Consider the following 22373-nt stretch of genomic DNA (forward strand, 5'->3'; position numbering starts at 1 on the left):
CTCTCTCTCTCTCTCGATCTGTGTCTCTCATGAATAAATAAACAAAATCTTAAAAAAAAAAAAAAGAACCAAGGGTAATGAAGTACCTACTAAAGCTGTGCAATATCAGAGCGAGAGAGAGCTCTAGCTTGCCCGGGTTTCAAATACTGGCTCCACCACTTACAAGCTGTGTGACTTTGGGCAAATCACTTATTCTTCCAAGCTGTTTCTTCATCTGTAAAATAAGGTTGATATGAGTACCCACTTTCTATAAAAAGGGCATCACACTCCGCACTGCAATTATAAAGGAGAAACACACAACAGCAACTAGATAGAATTTTATAACATTATTTTATTGTGTGCCTTAATAATTTTTTGGCTTACTTTCTGGCTTTTACAAGTATTATCATTTTTACATTTAGTTATACGAAATCTTTAAAATACCTTGTTCTGATCATTAACTTTTATTAATGCTTCTTAAGAGATAATAGAGCTGGGGATCCCTGGGTGGCTCAGTGGTTTAGCGCCTGCCTTTGGCCCAGGGCGTGATCCTGGAGTCCCGGGATTGAGTCCCACGTCGGGCTCCCTGAATGGAGCCTGCTTTTCCCTCTGCCTGTGTCTCTGCCTCTCTTTCTCTGTGTCTCTCATCAATAAATAAATAAAATCTTAAAAAAAAAAAAAAGATAATATAGCCATGTCATTCAAAATCCACAAGGAAATCATTAGCAAGATTTCCAAGCTTCTTAAAGCATCCGTGTTTTCTTGATTATAAACAGAAGGTGGTGAGGTCACCAGGGGAGGCCACTAAAACACTAATCCCACAATTGGTCAGCCAGGTCCAAAGAGCTGTGACAGCATTAGTGTCCATACAAGATGTTGATGGGGCCAGAAGCCATTAGCACTGAGAAGGTGCCTCTTCCTTTGCAGGTGGGCGCCAGATGATGCATCTGTCTCCACTCAGTCTCCCACAGCCATGCAGCTCTTTCATCTTATTTTGGAATTATGGTACAAGAGGCAGAGCACCTGGCTCAAGATAGCAAGCTTTGGTTTCCAGTTTCCACTTCTTCTACTTAAAAGCCAAGTGATGCCACCAGGCAAGGTAATATCCTCTCTGGGCCTCGGCATCCCAATCTCTAAAATGGACCCTACCACCTGCCTTACTACCTCCCTCCCAAATGGGACTGTCAGATAAAGCATGTGCACAACTATGCCCAAACTCCTAGGCCAAGCTCAACCCCACCTTCATACAGCTCCCCCACACCCCCCTGAGACTATCAGAACATGATACACACCACAGGGAACTTATTAAACAAGCTCAAATGACCTCGGCCATCTAAACCTTCTACTTATTTTCCCAAAGAAGCAGCTGAAATCAGGAAGAGTGACTTGCCAAAATTGCACTGACAAAATTGTCACTGACAAAACTAACAAGGTCTCAGGACTCTTAGAAATGAAAAGTAATTCATTTAAATATTTAATTATTACAAAATAACTTTTCAAATGAACTTTCGACAATGGGATAATTTTAGATTTACAGAAAAGTTCCTATATGCCATCATCCAGTTTCCTTAGTTGTTAATATCTTACACTACACACTAACATGGCATGTTTGGCATAATTAGGAAACAAACATTGGTACCTAAACTGAATTCCAAACTCCTGAAATTCCACTGGTTGTTCCACTAATGTCCTTTTCCTGTCCTAGGATGCAATCCAGGGCACCACACTGTACTTAGTATTATAAAGTAATTTCTAATACACTCTATCAGAAATTTTTAAGGTTAACAAAATTAAATAATTAATAGCATTTATTAATGTTAAAATCTAAGGAATGTAATCATTTGTTATAAATGTTACTTACTTAGCCTTTCTCTTTACTGATGCTGAGTGGTCATTTATTCAATATACGTAATTCCCTTCAAATCAGAGAAATAAAATTGAAAAAAATACCTTAAGCAAATAGCAACTTACGCTAATGAGCTGACTTGTTAAAACTATATTTAGACATAAAAATGATTTTTAACTTACCCAGGAAAATACTATAACCTATTCAATGAGAGGTTTCCTTACTAATTGGTGTGATGAAACAGAAGCTTGTTATAATAATGAGATTATAATAATTACCTCTCTCAATATTCTTTATTTAATAAAGATGGTTTCAAATCAACATAGTTCTGTTTTGTTTTAATTTCAACTAAGTTCCACGCCCATTAAAGGGCTTGCTCTCAAGACCCTGAGACCAAGAATTGCACACTCTACCAACCAAGCCAGCCAGGTGCCCCCAATCAACCCAGTTTTGAATCTAACTGTATAACAAACATACAGAAGAGAGAAGAAAACTAATCCAAGTAGCTTTCACACCCAGGACACTGTACATATACTATCAGTCTAAAAACAAAAAGGGCTGCAAAAAGGAAAAAAAAAATCTAAAATTGTACTCAGCTGGTTTGCTGTTGGTACTGGTAATGGGTATAGCGTTTCTGAAACTATTCTGTGCACGATAGGACTAAGCAAATAAGTAAATCTACTGATGTTGTTGGAAGCCAGAGTTCTTATTGCAGAAAAAGGGAGATACAAATATGAAGTAGGGAAAGCAGGCAAGATCCTGTGATGCTGGGTTGGGAGAAAAAGAAACAGTATGAACTTACACAAAAGAAACACACACAGACACATCCATACACATACATGCACAGAGACAGACATCCACATACACACACCCCAGCTGGACTGAAAAATCTGACAGCAGCAACATCCCAGTAGCAATGAATATACCTACCACCAATACCCTAGCTTCTAAATACCATCCCCCCTAAAAGGAACCAGTATTCCATGGAAAAATGCCTGGGGAAGGAAGGATACAAGATGAGACTAGTAATAAGGAATGTTCAAACTGGATAAGGACTGGAGGTATAGCTCAGGGGTAGAGCATTTGACTGCAAAATGGATGAGGACATGGCGGAAGGATACAGATGCCAGCCTAAAGGGGTTTCCCCTGCCTACAGCAATTACAATATAAGTATCAAAATGAATCATGACAATAACAGACTACACACACTGAATAGAAAGAAGAATCCATGAATCCACATTGACAGTAAGAAGTGAAAAGAGAACCTCTCTTGTATAATAGACTACTACTAAAGAAAAAAGTAAGAGAAAAATCATTTAGCAACCATCACAGTAGTAACTGATTCAAGCAAGAATCACTAAAAGATGCTGAAAAACAACAGGCAAGGCTATCTCCCTACGAAGTACCTGCCAATCACGAAGGGGGAAAGGCACTTTTCCCCTAGAGATATATAGCCATGCCATCCTACCAGGTGATGAAAGTTATTATCGCCATTCCTAGGACAAACTGATGGGCTGTGCTTCCCAGATGCATGCACTGAGGAGGACTCAATGATTTAGGGGATCACACCTGCCAAAAATGCATCAACCAAATCTAATCATAAGGAAACAACCTGATAAACCTAAAATGAGGAATATTCTATAAAATGATTGCCTGTACTCTTTTACAAGTTGGTAATATGAAAGGCAGACAAGAAGCTGTTCCAGATTTTAAAAGATTAAACAGATATCAAAATTAAATGTAAAAAAAAAAAATTAAATGTAATACATGACCCCAGGCTGAATACTGGCTTTGAAAAATATGTTGTAATGGGACAATCGGCAAAACGGGGACATGGCTAATAGTACCTCCTTACATTTCCTGAATATGACAATGCTACTGTACTAAGAGAATGGCCTTGTTCTTAGAAAATATACACTGAGGGACTTAGAAATGAAGGGTCACGATGCCTGCAACTTAGTTTCAAGTAGTTTCCCCCATAAATATAAGATATATCTGCATACATAAAATATGTGCACAAATGTGTGTGAGTCAAAAGTTAACAGTTGGTGAATCTAGGTGAACTATATATAGGAAGAGTTCATAGTACTACTCCTGCAACTTATCTGTCTGTATGAATGTTCCCAAAGTAGAAAGTTTAAAAAACAACAACAAAAGAAAAAAAAAAAGAGAGAATGAAGTATCCCTCTGCCTCCCTCTGAAGGAAGATATTTTGAAATCTTAAATCTTTTTATAATTAAGCTTCCTCATAACAATAAAACAATGCTGTCCACTCGATCTTTGGTTTCATTTTTGTCCTTAAGGGAACTCTACTGAATGATTTTGCTCAAGTCAATGTCCCCTTAAATGGGCACTCTAATTCTAAATTATCCTTGGTGAAATTATGCCATTTAGGTACATAAGCACACAAATTTGAGTTACAGCATAAATACATGTGAAATCCAGGAGCCCAACCTGAAATTGCTGCAGATCTAGCTTTAAACTGAGACAAACACATGAGGGTCTGGAAGCAGCCAGCTGAAGCACTGCCTCTGTATTTTAGCACTCAGGTCCCCCAGCCTATTGGCCATGCCGTCTCTAACTATAAATCTCACTAACATGCAGCTTCTGGTTGATGAAAAGTTTAGGTAAGATGCCCAGAACCAGACCTCACAGACAAAGCAGAATAAGGCTGAGGAAAGTTCTCACAAAATCTTGTCAAAAACAGAATAGTTGGGCAGCCTCGGTGGTTCAATGGTTTAGCGCCGCCTTCAGCCCAGGGCATGATCCCGGAGGTCTGGGATCGAGTCCCACATCAGGCTCCCTGCATGGAGCCTACTTCTCCTCTGCCTGTGTCTCTGCCTCTCTCTCTCTTTCTGTGTCTCTATGAATAAATAAATAAAATCTTAAAAAAAAAAAAAAAAAACAGGGATCCCTGGGTGGCGCAGCGGTTTGGCGCCTGCCTTTGGCCCAGGGCGCGATCCTGGAGACCCAGGATCGAATCCCACATCGGGCTCCCGGTGCATGGAGCCTGCTTCTCCCTCTGCCTGTGTCTCTGCCTCTCTCTCTGTGTGTGTGTGTGACTATCATAAATAAATAAAAATTAAAAAAAAAATTAAAAAAAAAAAACAGAATAGTCAACAGCTGAGGGCAGACAGACAACAAAGTGATCAAACTGATGGCTAGCTGTCAACAATCTGGAAGCCAGCCTACAGATAGAAACTGGAAGGGGGCAGGGGCACAGACTGAGGACAATGACCAGCCCAAGCTGGCTGAAGCAAATGCCACACGAAGCAGAGAAGAGAGAGAAAACCAAAGGGCAAGTATGACAGTTCTTGCACCCACCAGCTCTTAAGCAAGGCTTGTGCTATGCAATGGCTCAAGGAAGGCCAAACCATGCCCTCATGCAGGGGAAGTCCGGTTCTCACGTCTCGGTGCCCCACAAGTCCATCAGAGAGGAAGCCCAGCCCACTCACCCCTAAGGCTTCTTGCCCAACCCACCCCCACCTCCACCCCCACCCCAGGCTGGGTGTCTGGTAAACTTCAACAAGGATCCACGTTCGTGAGAAGCCTTCACCTGCTCTCACCTCGCAGCCCAGCTCACCCCCACAATGTGAGCTCCAGGCCAGCTGGCTCCGCAGGCCCCCCCGCCTCAATACACCGGTCCTCCAAAGGCGTTCTTGCAGGCAGCCGCAAGGCCCTCATCCTCACCACCCCCACCAGGGGCAGCTGTGAAGCCCGCTGGCTAAGGGAGCTGTTGCTCTTTATGTCAAAATATAAATAGCCATTTGTGCATTTGTTCAATAACTGATTTCTGAGAGCCCACTCTGTGCCAAACTAGGCCTAGGGGACACAACATGAACGTGACAAAGAATAAAACGTGTCAGTATGAACAATCATAGCCCTGTCCAAAGCACCGCGGCTGTTTTGGGGGCTCTAGGAAGCCACATACACCCCCTCTCAAACCATGGGAATGGCTAGACTCATTTAGCGCTCACTTTGTGTCAGACAGTTGCTCAAAGCCGCTTCATTCTGCTGTCTCCCAGGTGGGCGTTCTCTCCAAGAAACATGCCCTTATGCATACACACTCAAGAACCCAGACTTTGGGGGGGGGGGGGGTTGTCCCTTACACTCTCTAAAGTCCATTTGGAGCTAACATGAATGGCCTTTTTGTCAGACATGTGTTAGAGCTTTATACTCCTTGATTTTAATTCTTACAGCATCTCTCTAAAGTATGTTCTATCATGTCTGTGTTACAGATGAGGAAATTGAAGCTCAGTGCAGTCAGAGCGGGCAACACAGTGGGCCCTGATGCCCAGTCATGCAACTCTAGGGTCCATGCTCTTAACCCACAACACTGGACTCACTGTGATCTAACCACAGCCACTCCTTCACCAAATGGCTTGTGTGAAGCAACACCAGACCTGAGCTTTCCTCCCTTCCAGGTCGATCAATGCCCAGAAGCCCCAGGACACTCTGGGTCTGCAGCTCACAGTGCTCCAACCATGGCCCACTGGCCATTCACCCACCCCTGGAATTGCCCTGTCAAGGCAACCATGTCCACACTGATGGAACATACAGCCCAGCGTGAAGCAACAGGACAAGATGTGACTGACTTTCACTAAACACCCCAAGTAATTGGTAAATCACACCAGAAACAAAAATACAGCTATCACAGAATAACCATACTTTGAGCCCACCCATCATTCTAGCAAAGCGTTGGCCCAAAATTGGGCTCTCGAGATTACTGACCTGCTCTGCAGATTGGAAGAGGAAGGGATCACTCACCAAAATCTCAGCACCCCAAACACAAAAGCTCACGGGATGAGGGAACAATCTGGCAGTGTGCCACAGAAAAGCCATTTAATCAGTCCCTCGCTGTCTCCTAGGTCTTAAATGCTGTCAGTGATACATTCCACTTAGAGTTGAGAAACTACCAAAGTTTCCCTATGCCAAGTACCAAGAGAGGCAGAGGAACAGAGATAAGAGATCACCCGTGCAGGGAGGGCCAATGACTAGATCACGGGCCATGTCAGCTAAGAGGACAAGCCTCAGTGCTGCCCAACCACTCAGGGGAGAAGAATGGGTAAGGAAAGTGCCAGTGAGCTAGCCTGGGTAGCAGGACCAAAGAAGGTCACAGGCAAAAGCCAGAGGAAGAGGAAAGGCACAGCCTAACAGCGTCAAGAAGGTGCAGACCTGTCTGGCAAAGTGTGCGACAGCAGCAGATTCTCCATTCCTAACACAAGAACCACCAACTGACATAATAACCTGACTCGCTGCCACCTGGGCCAACCGGAGCTTAACCACAGTGCTTCCTGTGCCCTCAATACTTTTCCATGTTGACGGTGCCCGGCACACAGCAGGTGGGAGTTGGCGACAGTGCCCCGTACACAGCAGGCTGTGGTGAGGGCTTGTTACAGGGCTGTGGGGGGCATCACCATTCATCTCCCAGGGGCGCCAGGTACCAGGAGCCTCCTCCTGCTCTTGGCAGTGGCCAAAGTGTTCAGGAAAAAAGGCTCACTTACTCTCAAATAGTTCAGAAGATAAATTATGTGCGTGCCTACACACACATGCACGTGCATACACAAGGTTATAAGGCAGATAAGGTAAAACAAGGTAAGTCTGGGTAGAGGACATACAGGTGCTCCTTGAATGAATTTCATTCTTATAACTTTTCTGTAATCTTGAAATTATTTCCAAATTTTCTTTGTTAAAAAAAAAAAAAGAATTCATTAGTTAGCAAGGTTGGAAAGTATGTTAACACTACTTTCCAACTAAAAAGAATGAAACCGCTAAGCCGAAAGCGCAATCAGCCAGTGAATCAAGTTCTACAGTGTTACGGGCGGGTGGGCTGTAAAGGGAAGAGCTCACTCAGAACGTGCCTGGCAAGCCCAAGTGCAGGTTCAACTTCCCAGCTACTTCTACGAGCTTCACCAACGTCTGCTTATAAAATATCCACACTCTCCCTATTCACTAACTCAAGTGCTGTTCCAAAAGCAACATGCTACAGCCACTGGTCACCTCACTGAAGATTTTCAGTTCGGCAGACAGCAGCCCGCTCTGGGTCCCTAACGACAAAGGGGAAAGAACCCTTAAATCAGAATCAACTTACCTGGGTTTGAATCCCAACTATGCTGCTCACCAGCTATAGGACCTGATGCAAGTCATTTGCCTCTCCCAGCCAGCTTTTCCAACAGCTTCCAGGCCTGCCACCTCATCTGGCAGCCTCACTGAACACAAGTGCTGGGAGAGAGCTCACTTGGAGAAAACAAATGTTCTCTCAGCTATGAACGGTGGGGTCACCCTGGACAGAGCCGTGGCTAACACCGCGGCATGATGTTCTTCCATAACTGAAGCTAGAAAAACAGGTTTAGAATCAGCAATCGCTGCTGCGTTACCTGCACACCTGGAGAAAGAGTCACTGGCCCCCAAAAGCCCCTCAGCAGAGGTCTCCAACCTCCCCTTCTCACCAAAGCCCCAGGAGAGAGACAGAACACACACCACCACTGGTCGTTATGGCCGATGGCAAAAGGTACTTGGGGCTAGTTCTAACCCTCAGATCAGAGTATTTAGATGGAAAATAGCTCCACAGCTGGGGTTAAGGAGGCCAGGGCAGGACATACACAGCTGGGGTAGACAGAGGCTCAACCAAGGGCACATGATGGGAACACAGGCCAGACATCGAGGACTAAAAGCTCATCGCAGCCACTCAGTTTCATGAGCTCTTTGTGGTCATCTCTCTATTTATAAAATGGGGCTAAGGGCAGTCACCCACCTCAGAGGGACCACCTGCGAGTTCATGAGCGCACGTTAGTACACATTGGAATAGCATCTGGCATGTAACACATCCTCAATCAACCAAGATCAAACATGCATTTAAAAGAAATTTTGCTAAAAGGTCAAGCTGAGCGCTCTCTTGTTGCCCCCACTCTGAAAGGCCTCCCACCCTGGCCTGCACCAGGGAAGAACCAAAGGTGGCTTGGTCCCGAGTCCTCAAGGACTCCCTCCCTCCTGGGGAACAGGTTCTCCCTGGTGCCCTCCTCACACCCAAGGACAGGTCTAAGCCGGGACTGTGATAGAAAGAATGCAGGTTAAGAGTAGGGAAGCTCTCCTTCCCAAGCGCCGGCCAACAGACCTCTGCCTGGAAGGACAAGAGCACAGACAAGCACCCAAGGAGAGCATCTGACTCAGAGGGAGACAGGCCCTTGCTGCTCAGCCAAAATCAGGGCACCAGCTGGAGCCCCTGGGAATTTGCAGAGCAACTCAAGATACCCCCAGGAGCCCCTGCGAAGTGCTGATCTGGAAAGTCATGGGATGGATGCAAAGGGCAACTTTGCTCCCTCAACCAGAGACACCTCCCTGCCCTAACTCAGACCAAAATGTGGGATCTCCTGTGAAGCCCTCCTCTGCTTCACAGGTACAAATGACTAGCCAGTCACCTCTGCTGCTTGCATCTAAGCCCCCACACTCAATGGCCTGATTTACATCTAGTTTCTACTCCATACCTAAAGGGCACTCCTAGAGAAAGGGCTTTATTCAATTCATTTGAGAATCCCTACTGGTAGGCAGATAGGGAGCCCTTGAAAACTCCCGAACTGCTGCTAGCCAGCTGGCATGATACATGGACAGAGAGCAAAGGAAGGGGTGCTGGGGACATTTGTCACCTCTATCACCCAGGCAGGAGATGCTGGACCTGGAACCAAAGGCAGCCCAAGAAAGATAAGCATGATGTGTGGCTTGGTCCCTCAGTCTACCTGAGGGACTGATACGCAAAACTGGGACTCAAGAGCCAAAACCGAATGATGTGTCACCTCTCTACAGATGCCGCTCTAAAAAACTTAATCTAAAGAACTTAATCACAAGAAGCCAGAAATCCATTGGCTCTGGACCTCAAGAACCCATTCAGTACTCCCTCCAAAGGCAGGCCTTTTTCTGGCTTCCATTCCTACTAAAGCCACCCCACAACCAGTCACCCTCCTGCCCAGAGAACCATCAGAAGCAGCAAGCAACGAGCTCTACTCAGGGAGGCCAGAAAAGCATCAGTGAAGTGACTCCCAGGTTGAGCATGAGCCCAGGGCCTCGGCCACCCAGTAAATGCCAAGAGGGGAGACAGCACTCCGTAAGGATGACAAAGGCAGAGAGGTGTGTCCCATCTGTGGTGAGAGCCTGGCTGAAGCGCTGCGGGGAGTGCCACACCACTGTGCCCCCCCGGGCTGCCTTTACACACAGAGATCTGATACAGCTCACAGACAATGGCCTTGGACACGTCCGCCTTTACGGGCCCCTTCCTCTATTAAAAAAAATCACGAAGAATCATACTTTTCAAATGCATTGGTATAAAGACAAAAAATCTGTACGTGTATATTTCAACATTTTCTTTGACCTAAAAAGTCAGGGTTTTTTCCTTGCTGATTTTAAAAGACCACTTAAAAGCAGTCATTGTGAGCCCCCAGCACCAGGCCTCCTGAGCCTGACAAATGAATGCACCCTGCACATGGGGATTTGATTTCTGTTGCTGCAGTTCAATGGAGGAGAGGGTACACAACAAACAGGTAGAAATAAAAATTATCCCGGACCTTCCGGCTGCCATGATTCTGATTCTCCACAAGCTTACTTATAAAAACACGAGCTCCGAGGGGGGTTCCAAAAGCATTTAATTATCACATTCAAGGAACATTCCTAAGGGCCTGGCAGTGTCCAGGCGCCAGCGGCGGAGACCGGGCCGCAGCACCAGTCTCTGCCCAGGAAGCTTTGCCTCACGCGTGCGGTGCTTGGTGGACTCCCAGTGGTACCTCCTTGGGCCGGTCTCTGGGCTGAGTAGTTCTCAACTGCAACACCTCACTGAGTGACAATAAGCGACACAGCCACCACTTTCCAGCCAAGGAGTTTCCAGGGCTGAGACGCTGGCACCAAACGTGGGAAACCAGGTGCCTCCGAGGGCTGCTCTCTACACCCCCGTACTCCAGCCTGACCCCAGCCGCTGGGCAAGGTGGGCGCGCCCCAGGGGCGCAGCTCCTTGGCCAAAGAACTCCCAGGCCCCAGAAGTTAGGTCGGGCCCCGCACGTCGCTCGATTCTCAAAGCGCGCAGCGCTCCACGGACACGGATCCAAAGGTAACATCCCTCGAGAACAAAGTTCCATGATGTACGAGTCGCTCTGAGCCCGGGTAAACTCTCCGCACGGGCCCGGGCGGGGGGCGCGGCGGCCCCGGGGCAGGCCTAGCCGGCGCCCTCCGGGGGAGCGGCCCTGCCCGGGCAGGGAGGTCTCGGCGACCCCGGCCGCGCACACCTCGGGCCGCGCACACCGCCAGCCCCGCCCCGCCCCCGCCCCCACACGCCGCCCCCACCGCGCCGCGCCCACCGCGCCGCGCCTACCGCGCCGCGCACCTGGCCGCAGCGGCTCGGTGACGGTGAGCACAAGCAGGAAGAGCAGCAAGAAGGCACCGCTGTCTGCCTTGGGCACCATTTATCCTCCGTTCATCGTCCCCGGGGCGGCCGCGTGACCCCGCGGGGAGGCCGGACCGGGCCGGGCAGAGGGTCAGGGGAGGGCCGGGCTGAGGGTCAGGGGACCGGGCCGGCTGAGGGCTGGGGGCCGGGCGCGGAAGGGCGGCAGGAGAAGGCTCCGGCGACGCTGCGGCTACAGCGCGCCGCGGAATCGCGCGCACTCCCGGCCTCAGTCTTGGGATCCGACTCCGGCTCCGCGCAAGATGGCGGCCGTCCTGCTCCGCTCCGCGCCGCCCCCCGCCCGCGCCTCTGGCGCCGGCCAATGAGCGCCGAGGCGGGGGGCGGGGCCTGCCGCTCCCCCCAGCTCACCGCCCCCCCGCCCGCGCCGCTGGCGCCGGCCAATGAGCGCCGAGGCGAGGGGCGGGGCCTGCCGCTCCTCCAGCTCGGATCCCCGGCGGGGCGGGGGGCGGAGCCTGAGCGGCGATGCCCGAAAGGGGCGAGGCCTGCGGCTGGGACGGCGCGGGGCGGGGACTGGGAGGCGGGCCCGGCTGGCGGGCGGGACCTCAAGGAGTCAAGTGTGCCATTGGTTAAGCAGAGAGGTGGGGCTCGGGGGTGGGGCCCGGGCAGTAGGGCCTCCGAAGGGCCGGGATCCGAGGGCTGGACGCGCAGGGCCGGGGCGGTGGGGGAAGGGCAACGGGCCAAGAGGAGGGACACAGACAGGGGCGGGACGCGGCGGGGCGGAGGAGGCGGGGAGCGGGGGGTCTAGGAGCAGCCCTGGAGGGCCGGGCGTGGAGAAGGGGAGGGACACGGTGGACCTGGGCGAAGGTGGACACGGGGGTCTGCACACCTTGCAGACCTGCAGGTCCAACAGTGCTCCCTAAAGTGGGCCTCTAAAGGCAGAACCGCAGCGGATAAGGGATGAGGAGAACTGCTTGAGGTGGCGGCGAGATGGGGGTATAGAGGATCCACCCTGTAAAAAAACAGGCAGGTGTGGCTTCCCCAGCACACACTACTGAAAACGTTTCAGATGAGGAAATAGCCTAAAGGAGTGTCATACAAGGAGAGCTGACAGGCAAGCCCAGATCCCAGCCTGAAGCAGAACTGGCCTCAGGAGGAAGAGCCCTGCCTACACAGTGTGGGAGGAGGGGGAGGAATGCTGGGCGCAGCTGCTGCCACAGCAGGCCACCTGTGCAGGGAGGAAAGGCTCCCATTGCTGGCCTCGCACCTATGGGGAGCAAAGTGACTGTGGCAGAGGACACAGCACATGGAGTGTCCTCAGCAGGAGGGGAGCAAACTGGTCAACAGAAGGACCCCAACCACACACACAAGGCCAGGCACAAGGTGAAGATAGGAGCACAGGAAAGGGGGGCCCATCTTAGCCCCATCCACTTCCAGCCCCACCGACTTCCTCCCCGGGAGCAGTCCCCCCAAGGCCCTTCAAGGCATGATCCTCCAGAATGTCCCAGGATTCCAGCCTGTGACACTCAGGGTCACTGAGAGAGGTTCCCGCTCCCAATGAGTGGATATGGCCAAGGTAAAACCCAAGGCTTGGCCAGACCTGCCTGCTCCTGCTCCCTCAGGCGTGGCCTCTAGCAAGTGCTAGACAAAGGGCCCCACTTCGGGCACAGTGGTCCCTGTCCAACAGTGCCCTGGCTGTTTGCATTGTCCTCATGGAACATTCCCAGGAGCAGCTGCTGCACTCAGAGGGATCTACACCCAACCTTCAATGTGCCCAGGGAGGCAAGCCAGAATTACAGACCCCCCAGGGAGGGAACTCACAGCTCAGAGCAGATAACCCTGCCAGTTGTCCCCCTGCAGAGCCACTGTTGGAGAAGCTGGCCAGCAAAGGTTCAGATGGGGAGAGTAGGACAGGGAGGTGAAAAGTCCAGCCACACCATGCAGGGAGAAGGCAAAATCCTGGCTTCCAAAATTGTAGTCACAGCTGGCCCAAGAGTCTTTGCCCCTCCTGATCCACCTCCACCTTTGGCCCCCCTGCACGGCCTGCAGGCTGCCTCTGTGGACACCACCAAGGACCTCTAGGACTGAAGGGAGGGAGGAAAGGTCAGGGATATTTTTTCCCCAGCTCCCTCCTTGTGGGATCACTGCCTCTACACTCTTCCCAGGGTCCAGTGACCGACCTGCCCTTCTTCCAGGAGTCTGTTACTACCCTTGGGGTACCATACACTCAGCTCCCACCTTTGTAAGAAAGATGACTGTATTAAACTTTCCTCAGAATGGGGATCCCTGGGTGGTGCAGCGGTTTAGTGCCTGCCTTTGGCCCAGGGCGCGATCCTGGAGACCTGGGATCGAATCCCACATCGGGCTCCCGGTGCATGGAGCCTGCTTCTCCCTCTGCCTATGTCTCTGCCTCTCCTTCTCTCTGTGTGTGACTATCGTAAATAAATAAAAATTAAAAAAAAAAAAAACTTTCCTCAGACTGCCCTAACTTGAGTATGTCTTTTGTTTCCTCCTGGGACTCAGGCAAATATGACCATCCACTCTGAATTTCTTGGGATGCCCCATGTTACAATAATCAATCCCACAAGTAGGCCTGGCTCCCGGTGTGCGAGCACCAGAAGACCGATGTGTTCCCCTCAGCCCCCTCCTACCTCGTCTCAACCAAATGCAAGGCCAGTCTCCGCTGGCCTTTGGTCCATGCCAGCGCCCTGGCTGGCCTTCCAGGATTCCAAGTCCAAGTGGCTCAGGCTAGAGCCTCATTCCCGCAGGGCACTCCTCCTTTATGACTTCACCCGCTGAAGTCACCTGGGAGACAATGCTGAACGTTCCACTCCAGAGTCTTGGCCTCTAGGAGGCAGGGACAGCAGGCCCGGCCGGCCCAGAGGACTTTCTGTCCACAGTGTAAATGAGGACGCCGCTGGCCCATGTCCCGCAGGGATGTAGAGGGCAGCCTCAGAGGCACTGGGCGCTCCCAGCACCATGGATGACGCTGCCGTCCTCAAGCAACGAGGCTACATCATGGGGATAAATTTGGGAGAGGGCTCGTATGCAAAAGTCAAATCCGCTTACTCTGAGCGTCTGAAGTTCAATGTGGCGGTCAAGATCATCGACCGCAAGAAAGCCCCCAAGGACTTCTTGGAGAAATTCCTTCCCCGGGAAATTGAGATTCTGGCCATGCTAAACCACCGCTCCATTGTCAAGACCTATGAAATCTTCGAGACATCAGATGGCAAGGTCTACATCGTCATGGAGCTCGGGGTCCAGGGCGACCTGCTCGAGTTCATCAAAACCCGGGGAGCCCTGCACGAGGATGATGCTCGCAAGAAGTTCCATCAGCTGTCCTCGGCCATCAAGTACTGCCACGACCTGGACATCGTCCACCGAGATCTCAAGTGCGAGAACCTCCTCCTCGACAAGGACTTCAACATCAAGCTGTCCGACTTCGGCTTCTCCAAGCGCTGCCTGCGAGATGACAGCGGCCGACTGACTCTGAGCAAGACCTTCTGCGGGTCGGCGGCGTATGCGGCCCCCGAGGTGCTGCAGGGCATCCCCTACCAGCCCAAGGTGTATGACATCTGGAGCCTGGGCGTGATCCTCTACATCATGGTCTGTGGCTCCATGCCCTACGACGACTCCAACATCAAGAAGATGCTGCGCATCCAGAAGGAGCACCGCGTCAACTTCCCCCTCTCCAAGCACCTGACGGGCGAGTGCAAGGACCTCATCTACCGCATGCTACAGCCCGACGTCAACCGGCGGCTGCACATCGACGAGATCCTCAGCCACTGCTGGGTGCAGCCCAAGACACGGGGCCTGTCCTCTGCAGCCATCAACAAGGAGGGGGAGTGCTCCCGGGGTGCTGAGCCCTCGTGGACCCCTGAGACCCCCGACAGAAAGTCTGCCACTAAGGTGGAGCCCCGAGAGGAGGCACGGCCCGAGACAGAGCCCGAGACAAAACCCGAGGAGGAGACGTTGCCAGTGCAGGTGTCGAGGCAGTCGGACACCACGGGCCTTAATGGAGAGCCGCTGAGCAAGGAGACAGAGGAAGAGGCCCTCCCACAGCCTTCGGAGACACACACCTAGTGAGCCTCTCTTGGCCCAGGGGGCCGGCAGAGAACAAAGCAGAGCTCATGGCTTTGAGCCCGAGCTCCAAAGAAGCCAAGGGAAAAGCCAAAGAAGGAAGACTGTCCTGGATGAGCCACTATTTTCGTCAGTTTCTCCTCCCTCCCCTTGAACTTGGTAACCCACATGGCTAAAGAAGCAATAAATCACTATATTAGTGACCCCAAGGTGAATGTCTTTGCCCCAGCTGACTGCGGTCATCCAGGGAGAGGATCCTGGGCTCTCCCCGCCGCCACCCCACTCTCGGATCGATCGCACCGCATTTCACCTCCAGTTTGGGAAAATACATCCCCGTGTGCTCAGCCCTGACTGTGACCTCAGGCCCTGGACCAGAGCAGAGAGCTGAGCAAGGAAGATGCTGTTTCAAGAGGGAGGCCATGAGTGCGGTGCTGGGAGGGGGAGGGGGGCAGTGAAGATGGAACCAAGAAGGCAAGGGGGCTGCCTGCAGCAGAGAGGCGCTGTAGGCAGGGGCTGTCTGCAGTTGGGGCTGAGGATCTGGGCCCTCAAAACCCCAGCGCCACCGCCTTCACAAGGCTGCGGGTGGGGAGGGGGCCTGCAGGGGGCAGATGGACATGCCTCTCAGCCCCTCTGGAGCTCCCCACCCCAGTAGGCAACTCATTTCTTTTGTTCTGTCCACCAGGGTTCCCCCCTCCTCCCGTGGCCAACCAACACCCAGGATGCCCTGAGTCATCCTGCCTGTGGTCATTCCCCCTGCCCCACTGGATGGCCCGGCTCCACCCGGCCTGTATGTCCCACAGTCACACTCTGTGTCCCCAACCACATTCCATTCCCTTCTAGTCCCAGTCTGTCCCCAGGGCTGATGCTCCACACCAGAGTGGATAAGCAGACCGGTGTGCTCACAATGCTTGCCGTGCCCTGCAGCCGCCAGTCGGTGTCCTTTAGAGGGAGCAGGCCTGCACTCAGCATCGCTGGCTGCCATGCCCTGCCTGGCCCACCCCGTGTTATTCTCAGGCTGCTCCTTCTGACCTCAGCCATCGCAGCCCCTTTCTCTTCCTGCCCTGCACTCACCCTGCGGGTTTGACACATCAAGAGGACAAGCGCCTTCAGACTTATCCCCCTTCTGCCCACGTCAGTATCTTGGAAAAACCCCAACCCCAGGCCCTGGGAGAGGTGAAGTCCAGTGAGGGCCCCGGCCCCACTCTCTTCGCACCCCTCCGCACAGCACTCCACCTCTCTGCCTTGCTCTTGCCTTCCCCACAGCCACCTTCACACATTCTACGTCTTCCTATCTCCATGTTCCTGTGTGTCTTCTCGAACACACGACTTGGCTACTGCCATGGCCTCTACCTGCCCCCTTTGTTCCCCCAGTGGCCAGAGCCTCCCTTCAGCATGCAGTCGAGATCCCACTGCCCTGGGGAAGGATCCCGGTGCGGGCCTTGGCCTCCCAGCCCCCTCCCTCAGCCCCAGCCCCACCCGTTTACGTGCCAGAATCACACTTGTACATGTGTCCCTGCAGACCTTACCCATGTCTCCAGGATCAGCCGAGGGGCCATGGCCTCCGCAAAGCCTTCAGAACTTGGTAGCCCGCCACTATAAGCTCTGCTGCTGGGGCAGGCCTGTGAGTGCTGAGGTCCAGGCACAGGACAGGCCCTGGGTGATGTCGGAGGAGCCACCCAATTTTTCCCAGAGGTCCCAGGAACCCAGCGTTGTGCAGATCATCTGGTGACAGAGTAAAATTCCAGAGTACATGGGGCTGGTTGGAGTGGGGACATCCTGAGAAGTTCACGAACCTCCTCACTTTGGTCATCTGTGGCTTGTTGTGGTCGTCGGGCAACATGCAGCAAGAGGGCCTGGGAGCAACCCACTATGGCCTAATCAGAAGGCAAGCCTGGGCAGGAGGGGCCCCAGGAAGGAGCATCTGCTGTGTGCTTTACAGGTGGGGAGACAGCTCAGAGAGGGTGGGCAACTGCCTGAGATCACACAGCACAGAGTGGCGGCCTAGGTGACAGAAGCCCCCGCCTCCCCGGGTACCCTCACATTCCAGGTCATTCCAGCTGCTGGGGTCAGCCCTGGCTCAGAGCCCTCCTGAAGGCTTTAGATCAAGACCCTCACCATGGCCTGCACAGTCTGTAGTGCTGTCCCCTCCCACCCTGCACACTCCCGCCACTCTGTGTCCTTTCAAGCCATCACGTGCTCTAGCAGGTTCTGGTCCTCCTCCATGTGGCTAACTCTTCACACCTCAGCCCTCCCAGCCTCCCCAAATCCAATCTCAGTTCTTCCCTCACAGCCCTGTGTTCCCATATCACAGCACAGCCACCACTGGGCATTTGCACTGCTGGTGTGACAATGAAGCTCCCCGTCTTCTGGGCTTCAGGAAGGCAAAGGTCCTGTCTAGTTCATCAGTGAACCCCAGCATCTGGAACCAACCTTCAAATACCTATTGGGTGAATGGAAAAATGGAGGAAACCGTAACTCAGAGGCAAGTGGCCTTGCCAGAGTCTGCAGGTCTCCCACACACAGGGCTGCAGCCTGGGAGGGCTCCTGGAGGCCCCTGGGCCAGTCTAACACTTCCCATCCCGAACACTTCCCATCCCGAACACTTCCCATCCTGAACACACCAGGAGGGCCTGCCCCCGCGTGCGTGACTTGTGCTGGAAGAAGCCACCTGCTTCAGCCCCAGCTCAGCTCGTGCCTCCTCCACCATGTCCCCCGAGAACCAAAGAGGCCACACTGTCCTGGGCAAGGGCAGAGTATAAGGAAACGGAATCCACAAAAAACAGAAAAGTGGGTAGGTTGGCAGAGTCAGCCAAAAAGGCAGACATGCAGGGGGTGCCCCAGAGAGAACGTGTGGGAGTGCAGGAGAAAGGCAGGGGAGACTGCTCTGGGTCCTGGCCCGCAAATGCTCATGGCCAGCCCCTTTTGGGACGCACAGGAGCGAAGTTCTGGTCATTTCTGCCAAAGACATCTCAGGGGAGAGCAAGCATCAAGCCAGAGCTACTACAACTGAAGCTCCAAAGAGCCAGGAGAGGGCCTCAGGGAGGTGGTGGCTGCTGGAGGGCATCTGGACTCTGGCCACGGCCCCAGGGATCTTCCAGACAAGCCTCCAGCTGCAGGGAACTCCCCATGTGCCCCCAGGTATATCCACAGAGCCATGCTGGGGCCAAAACGGCAGGCACATCTGCCCAGCACGTCCTCCCCCTCATCCACCTGTACGTGCGGTCTCCTCCATCACCTCCCCTACCGACCACCCACATAGAGGCAGGCCTCCTGAGGTGCCCCCACCCCCACCCCGCTGAACACTGAGCACATGGCACGCCCACATGTGGGCACGGGATGCCTGCCATGGAGACCGAATGAGCAGCAGGGCTTCCAAAGTACCTAAGGAGACACACAAAGGATGCCACATTTCCCAAAGGAAAAAACAAAAGGGTTTTCACATTGCTTTCAGGTGCAAGACAGCTTGAGAGATGCAAATGCCAGGAGTCCATCAGGTCTGCCCAGCTCCTCACAAGGATCCCCTCCTCATCCCAGTGCCTGCTCTTACCAGAAGCTCTGGCACCAAGGCTCCGCCCAAGGTCCTGCCCCCTCATGGGCCACCGCTCAGCCCCTCAGTCTCCTGCGCCCAATCCCCCCCATAGGCCTACCTTGGTCCAGCCTCCTCTTGTCCAGTCAAAGGCATTGGCCTCCTTTCACCCGGAAACCCATCCTCTGTGTACCCTGCCAGGGACCATCTTAAAACGTGACTGGAGTCATGGCCCTTCTGGCCCCAGACCCTTCCCTTCTCCTCCACCCTCCCTCCAGATGTAAGACAGCCATTCTCAGAACAAGCCATCACCTCTTCCAGGCTCTTCCCTGCCTGGATGCCTCACCACCTCCTCTACCTGACTGAGGCCTGGCCCATCCTCCAGGCAGGCCCCAGCCCTGGGAACACACATCTGCCAGTGGGGGGCACAGGGCCCTGCCTGCCCTCCCACCCCACACACGCCCCGCTTACCACAGTGGCACTCCTCTGCCCAGCCTTGTACCCCAGAACAGAAACTGCTCTCATTCACAAGGCTGGGTGGAGCCACCGGCCTGGCCAGACCAGGGCCATTCCTCCCAGGCACCACCAGTTCCAAGGATACAAGTCCTAGAGAGGGTTTTCTTCACACCCCAAAGAAGCTGTAGGAAATAGGCCCTAGTGGGACATGGACTGATGCAGAGTCAGCCTGCACAGCCAGGAGAAGGAAATGGGCATGGGGCTGACACTCTGGCCTGACCTGGGGGGCCCTCCCTTGGGCCTGACTCAAGACCAGGAAGCCACAGTGAGGAGAGGAGGAGGAGGAGGAAGGGGAAGAGGAGGAGGAGGAGCAGGGAGGGTTACCGCAGTCCTGGGTGCCAGCTTCCTTCCAGTGGGTGGGGAGTGGGCACTCCCACCAGGCCAGCCTGGCTTCCAAGGTTCCAGGGGCCCGTTTCCCCCAGCTCAGTCCCTACTCCCGGCAGGCTGGCTTTATGACTTCACATGCTGAAGTCACGCGGAGACAATGCTGAGCGTTCCACCCCTCCGAGTCCAGGCCCAGCCCAGCCAGACGGCTCCCCACAGGGTAAATGAGGACAATGCCCGCTGGCCCACGTGGGGAGGGGATGTAGAGTGCAGCGGCGCCAGCCGCTCCTGGCACCATGGACGATGCCGCGGTCCTAAGGAAGAAGGGTTACATCGTGGGCATCAATCTTGGCAAGGGCTCGTATGCAAAAGTCAAATCTGCCTACTCTGAGCGCCTCAAGTTCAACGTGGCGGTCAAGATCATTGACCGAAAGAAGACGCCCACCGACTTTGTGGAGAGATTCCTTCCTCGGGAGATGGACATCCTGGCAACTGTCAACCACCGCTCCATCATCAAGACCTATGAGATCTTTGAGACCTCTGATGGGCGCATCTACATCGTCATGGAGCTCGGGGTCCAGGGCGACCTGCTCGAGTTCATCAAGTGTCGGGGGGCGCTGCACGAGGATGTGGCGCGTAAGATGTTCCGCCAGCTGTCCTCGGCTGTCAAGTACTGCCACGACCTGGATGTCGTCCACCGAGATCTCAAGTGTGAGAACCTCCTCCTCGACAAGGACTTCAACATCAAGCTGTCCGACTTCGGCTTCTCCAAGCGCTGCCTGCGGGACGGCAGCGGCCGCATCATCCTCAGCAAGACCTTCTGTGGGTCGGCGGCGTATGCGGCCCCCGAGGTGCTGCAGGGCATCCCCTACCAGCCCAAGGTGTATGACATCTGGAGCCTGGGCGTGATCCTCTACATCATGGTCTGTGGCTCCATGCCCTACGACGACTCCGACATCAAGAAGATGCTGCGCATCCAGAAGGAGCACCGCGTGGACTTCCCCCGCTCCAAGAACCTGACGGGCGAGTGCAAGGACCTCATCTACCGCATGCTACAGCCCGACGTCAACCGGCGGCTGCACATCGACGAGATCCTCAGCCACTCATGGCTACAGCCCCCCAAGCCCAAAGCCATGTCTTCTGCCTCCTTCAAGAGGGAGGGTGAGGGCAAGTATCGGACGGAGTGCAAACTGGACACCCGGCCAGGCTCGCGGCCCGAACACCGGCCTGACCACAAGCTTGGAGCCAAAACCCAGCACCGGCTGTTGGTGGTGCCCGAGAACGAGGACAGGATGGAGGACAGGCTGGCCGAGACCTCCAAGGCCAAAGATCATCACGTCACCGGAGCCGAGGTGGGGAAAGCGAGCACCTAGCGGTGCTGCGGGCCCGGGGGGCGTGGTGCATGGTGTGCGCCCACATAAACTAAATAGGCAGGTAGGAGCTGAAGAAGGCACAGGTGCAAGGAACAAGTAAAATCCGTCAATTAAACCACTATTTTGATTACGTTCTATTAGCTTTCTTCCACTTAGTAGCAAAGACGTTAATTACTGACCACCAAATAAACCACAAAGTGTATACAAGCATCAAGAGTGCCCCGTGAGGAGTCTTTTTCTCTAGGACTCAGCCAACCCCCCTCCCTGCGGCGCGGGGGTCTCCAGCGTAGGGGTGCAGGGCCCAGTGCTTGGGGGCAGGCACACTCATGGTGAGGCCCTGTGGGCCAGAAGACCTCAGCCGCAGCCCACAGCCAGGCCCCCACCGTCTCCCTCGGACCCGCCCGGGGCCCAGCGCCCCAAAGCTGGCCAGCTGCACGGGTCTCTACGTTTCTGGCAGAGCACAGATCACCCTGCCCCCGACCCCATCTGGCTCCCTCGGGCCCCCCCTCTTTCCGAGTACTCTGCTCCCTCCATTCCTGCGGTTCAGATCAGTGGCCTGAGCCCCTTGAGTGCCCTTTCGTTTGCCAGAACAGCCCCAACCCAGACCGCTCACCCACCCCTTCCTGCCCACCCTACACCCCAGCCCGTACTCAGGGGGGCCAGTACTTGGCCTTAAGTGGCCTTGTCGGGACAGTCTCTCCCCCGCATCTCACACCCACTCACACCGCTGCCTCCATGCTGCTCTGGCCCACGCCTTCCTCCTCCATGGGGAAAAGCAGCAAAGGCCACACTCTCCTGACCCCTGAGCAGTCCTGGGCCTGGTCCCACATGCCAAGCCTAGTCTCAGCCCCCATAAGTTGGGGGCCTGGCTGGGGCTTGGCCCCCTGAGAACTGGCAGGAACTCAGTCGAGTACAGGCTAGCGGGTGCCCAGGCAGGCGGCTGGCCCCTCGCCAGCCTCTAGAACACCGCCCTCACGGAGATGGTGAGGAACCATGCAAGACAACCCAAGACAAGGGCCAAGGCAGGGCTGGGTGCGCTCAAAGACAGACTCCGGTCTCGGCAGATTCCAGGCTGTCTCTGTGGGCAGTGCAAGCCCCTAGGAGGGTACCGCCTGACCCCACCTAAGGCCTGAAGAGATCCATCTGGGAGCCAGCGAGGGCACCCCACCTCCTTGTGAAGTAGCTGGCCCAGGCCTCCTGGAGTCGGGCACCTAAGCTCTCGGGGTCATGGGCAAGTGTGGCCTGTGGTGCACATGGCACTCATGGGTCTTGCTCTTTTGACATTGTGCCCAGGTTAGTGTTACCCACAGCTCCCGCTGGTGACTCAGCAGTGTGTGGAAGGTAGTGCCT

At 53.7% G+C, this 22373-nt stretch overlaps 3 protein-coding genes across 9 annotated transcripts in view; 2 read left to right on the forward strand and 1 right to left on the reverse strand.

Moving 5' to 3' along the window:
- Positions 1–19854, reverse strand: part of DGCR2 (DiGeorge syndrome critical region gene 2) — a 99336-nt gene extending 79482 nt beyond the window's left edge. Inside the window, exons 1-2 of one of the 7 annotated variants that reach the window (XM_072723465.1) lie at positions 19651–19854; positions 16811–17006 (exon numbers count right to left, since the gene is read on the reverse strand). In XM_072723465.1, the coding sequence (XP_072579566.1) occupies positions 16811–16814 (4 nt within the window). In that variant the 5' untranslated portion in view covers positions 16815–17006; positions 19651–19854. Of the gene's footprint in view, positions 1–11189; positions 11583–16810; positions 17725–19650 lie in introns of those variants that run through there. The other 6 variants (XM_072723464.1, XM_072723466.1, XM_025982785.2 and 3 more) reach the window with 6 other exon arrangements.
- On the forward strand, positions 14184–15410 carry TSSK1B (testis specific serine kinase 1B). The gene has a single exon (XM_025982756.2). The coding sequence runs from the start codon at positions 14184–14186 to the stop codon at positions 15285–15287; it is 1104 nt and encodes a 367-aa protein (XP_025838541.1). The 3' UTR covers positions 15288–15410.
- TSSK2 (testis specific serine kinase 2) lies at positions 19855–21233 on the forward strand. Its single transcript, XM_025982755.2, has one exon. The coding sequence runs from the start codon at positions 19947–19949 to the stop codon at positions 21021–21023; it is 1077 nt and encodes a 358-aa protein (XP_025838540.2). The 5' UTR covers positions 19855–19946; the 3' UTR covers positions 21024–21233.
- The last annotated feature ends 1140 nt before the right edge of the window (positions 21234–22373 follow it).

The sequence above is a fragment of the Vulpes vulpes genome, chromosome 10 (assembly GCF_048418805.1).
Source record: "Vulpes vulpes isolate BD-2025 chromosome 10, VulVul3, whole genome shotgun sequence".
Taxonomy (NCBI): Eukaryota; Metazoa; Chordata; class Mammalia; order Carnivora; family Canidae; genus Vulpes; species Vulpes vulpes.

Excerpts from the sequence above, each read along its gene's own strand:
- TSSK1B (XM_025982756.2), top strand. The coding sequence starts at position 14,184 with ATGGATGACGCTGCCGTCCTCAAGCAACGAGGCTACATCATGGGGATA.
- TSSK2 (XM_025982755.2), top strand. The coding sequence starts at position 19,947 with ATGGACGATGCCGCGGTCCTAAGGAAGAAGGGTTACATCGTGGGCATC.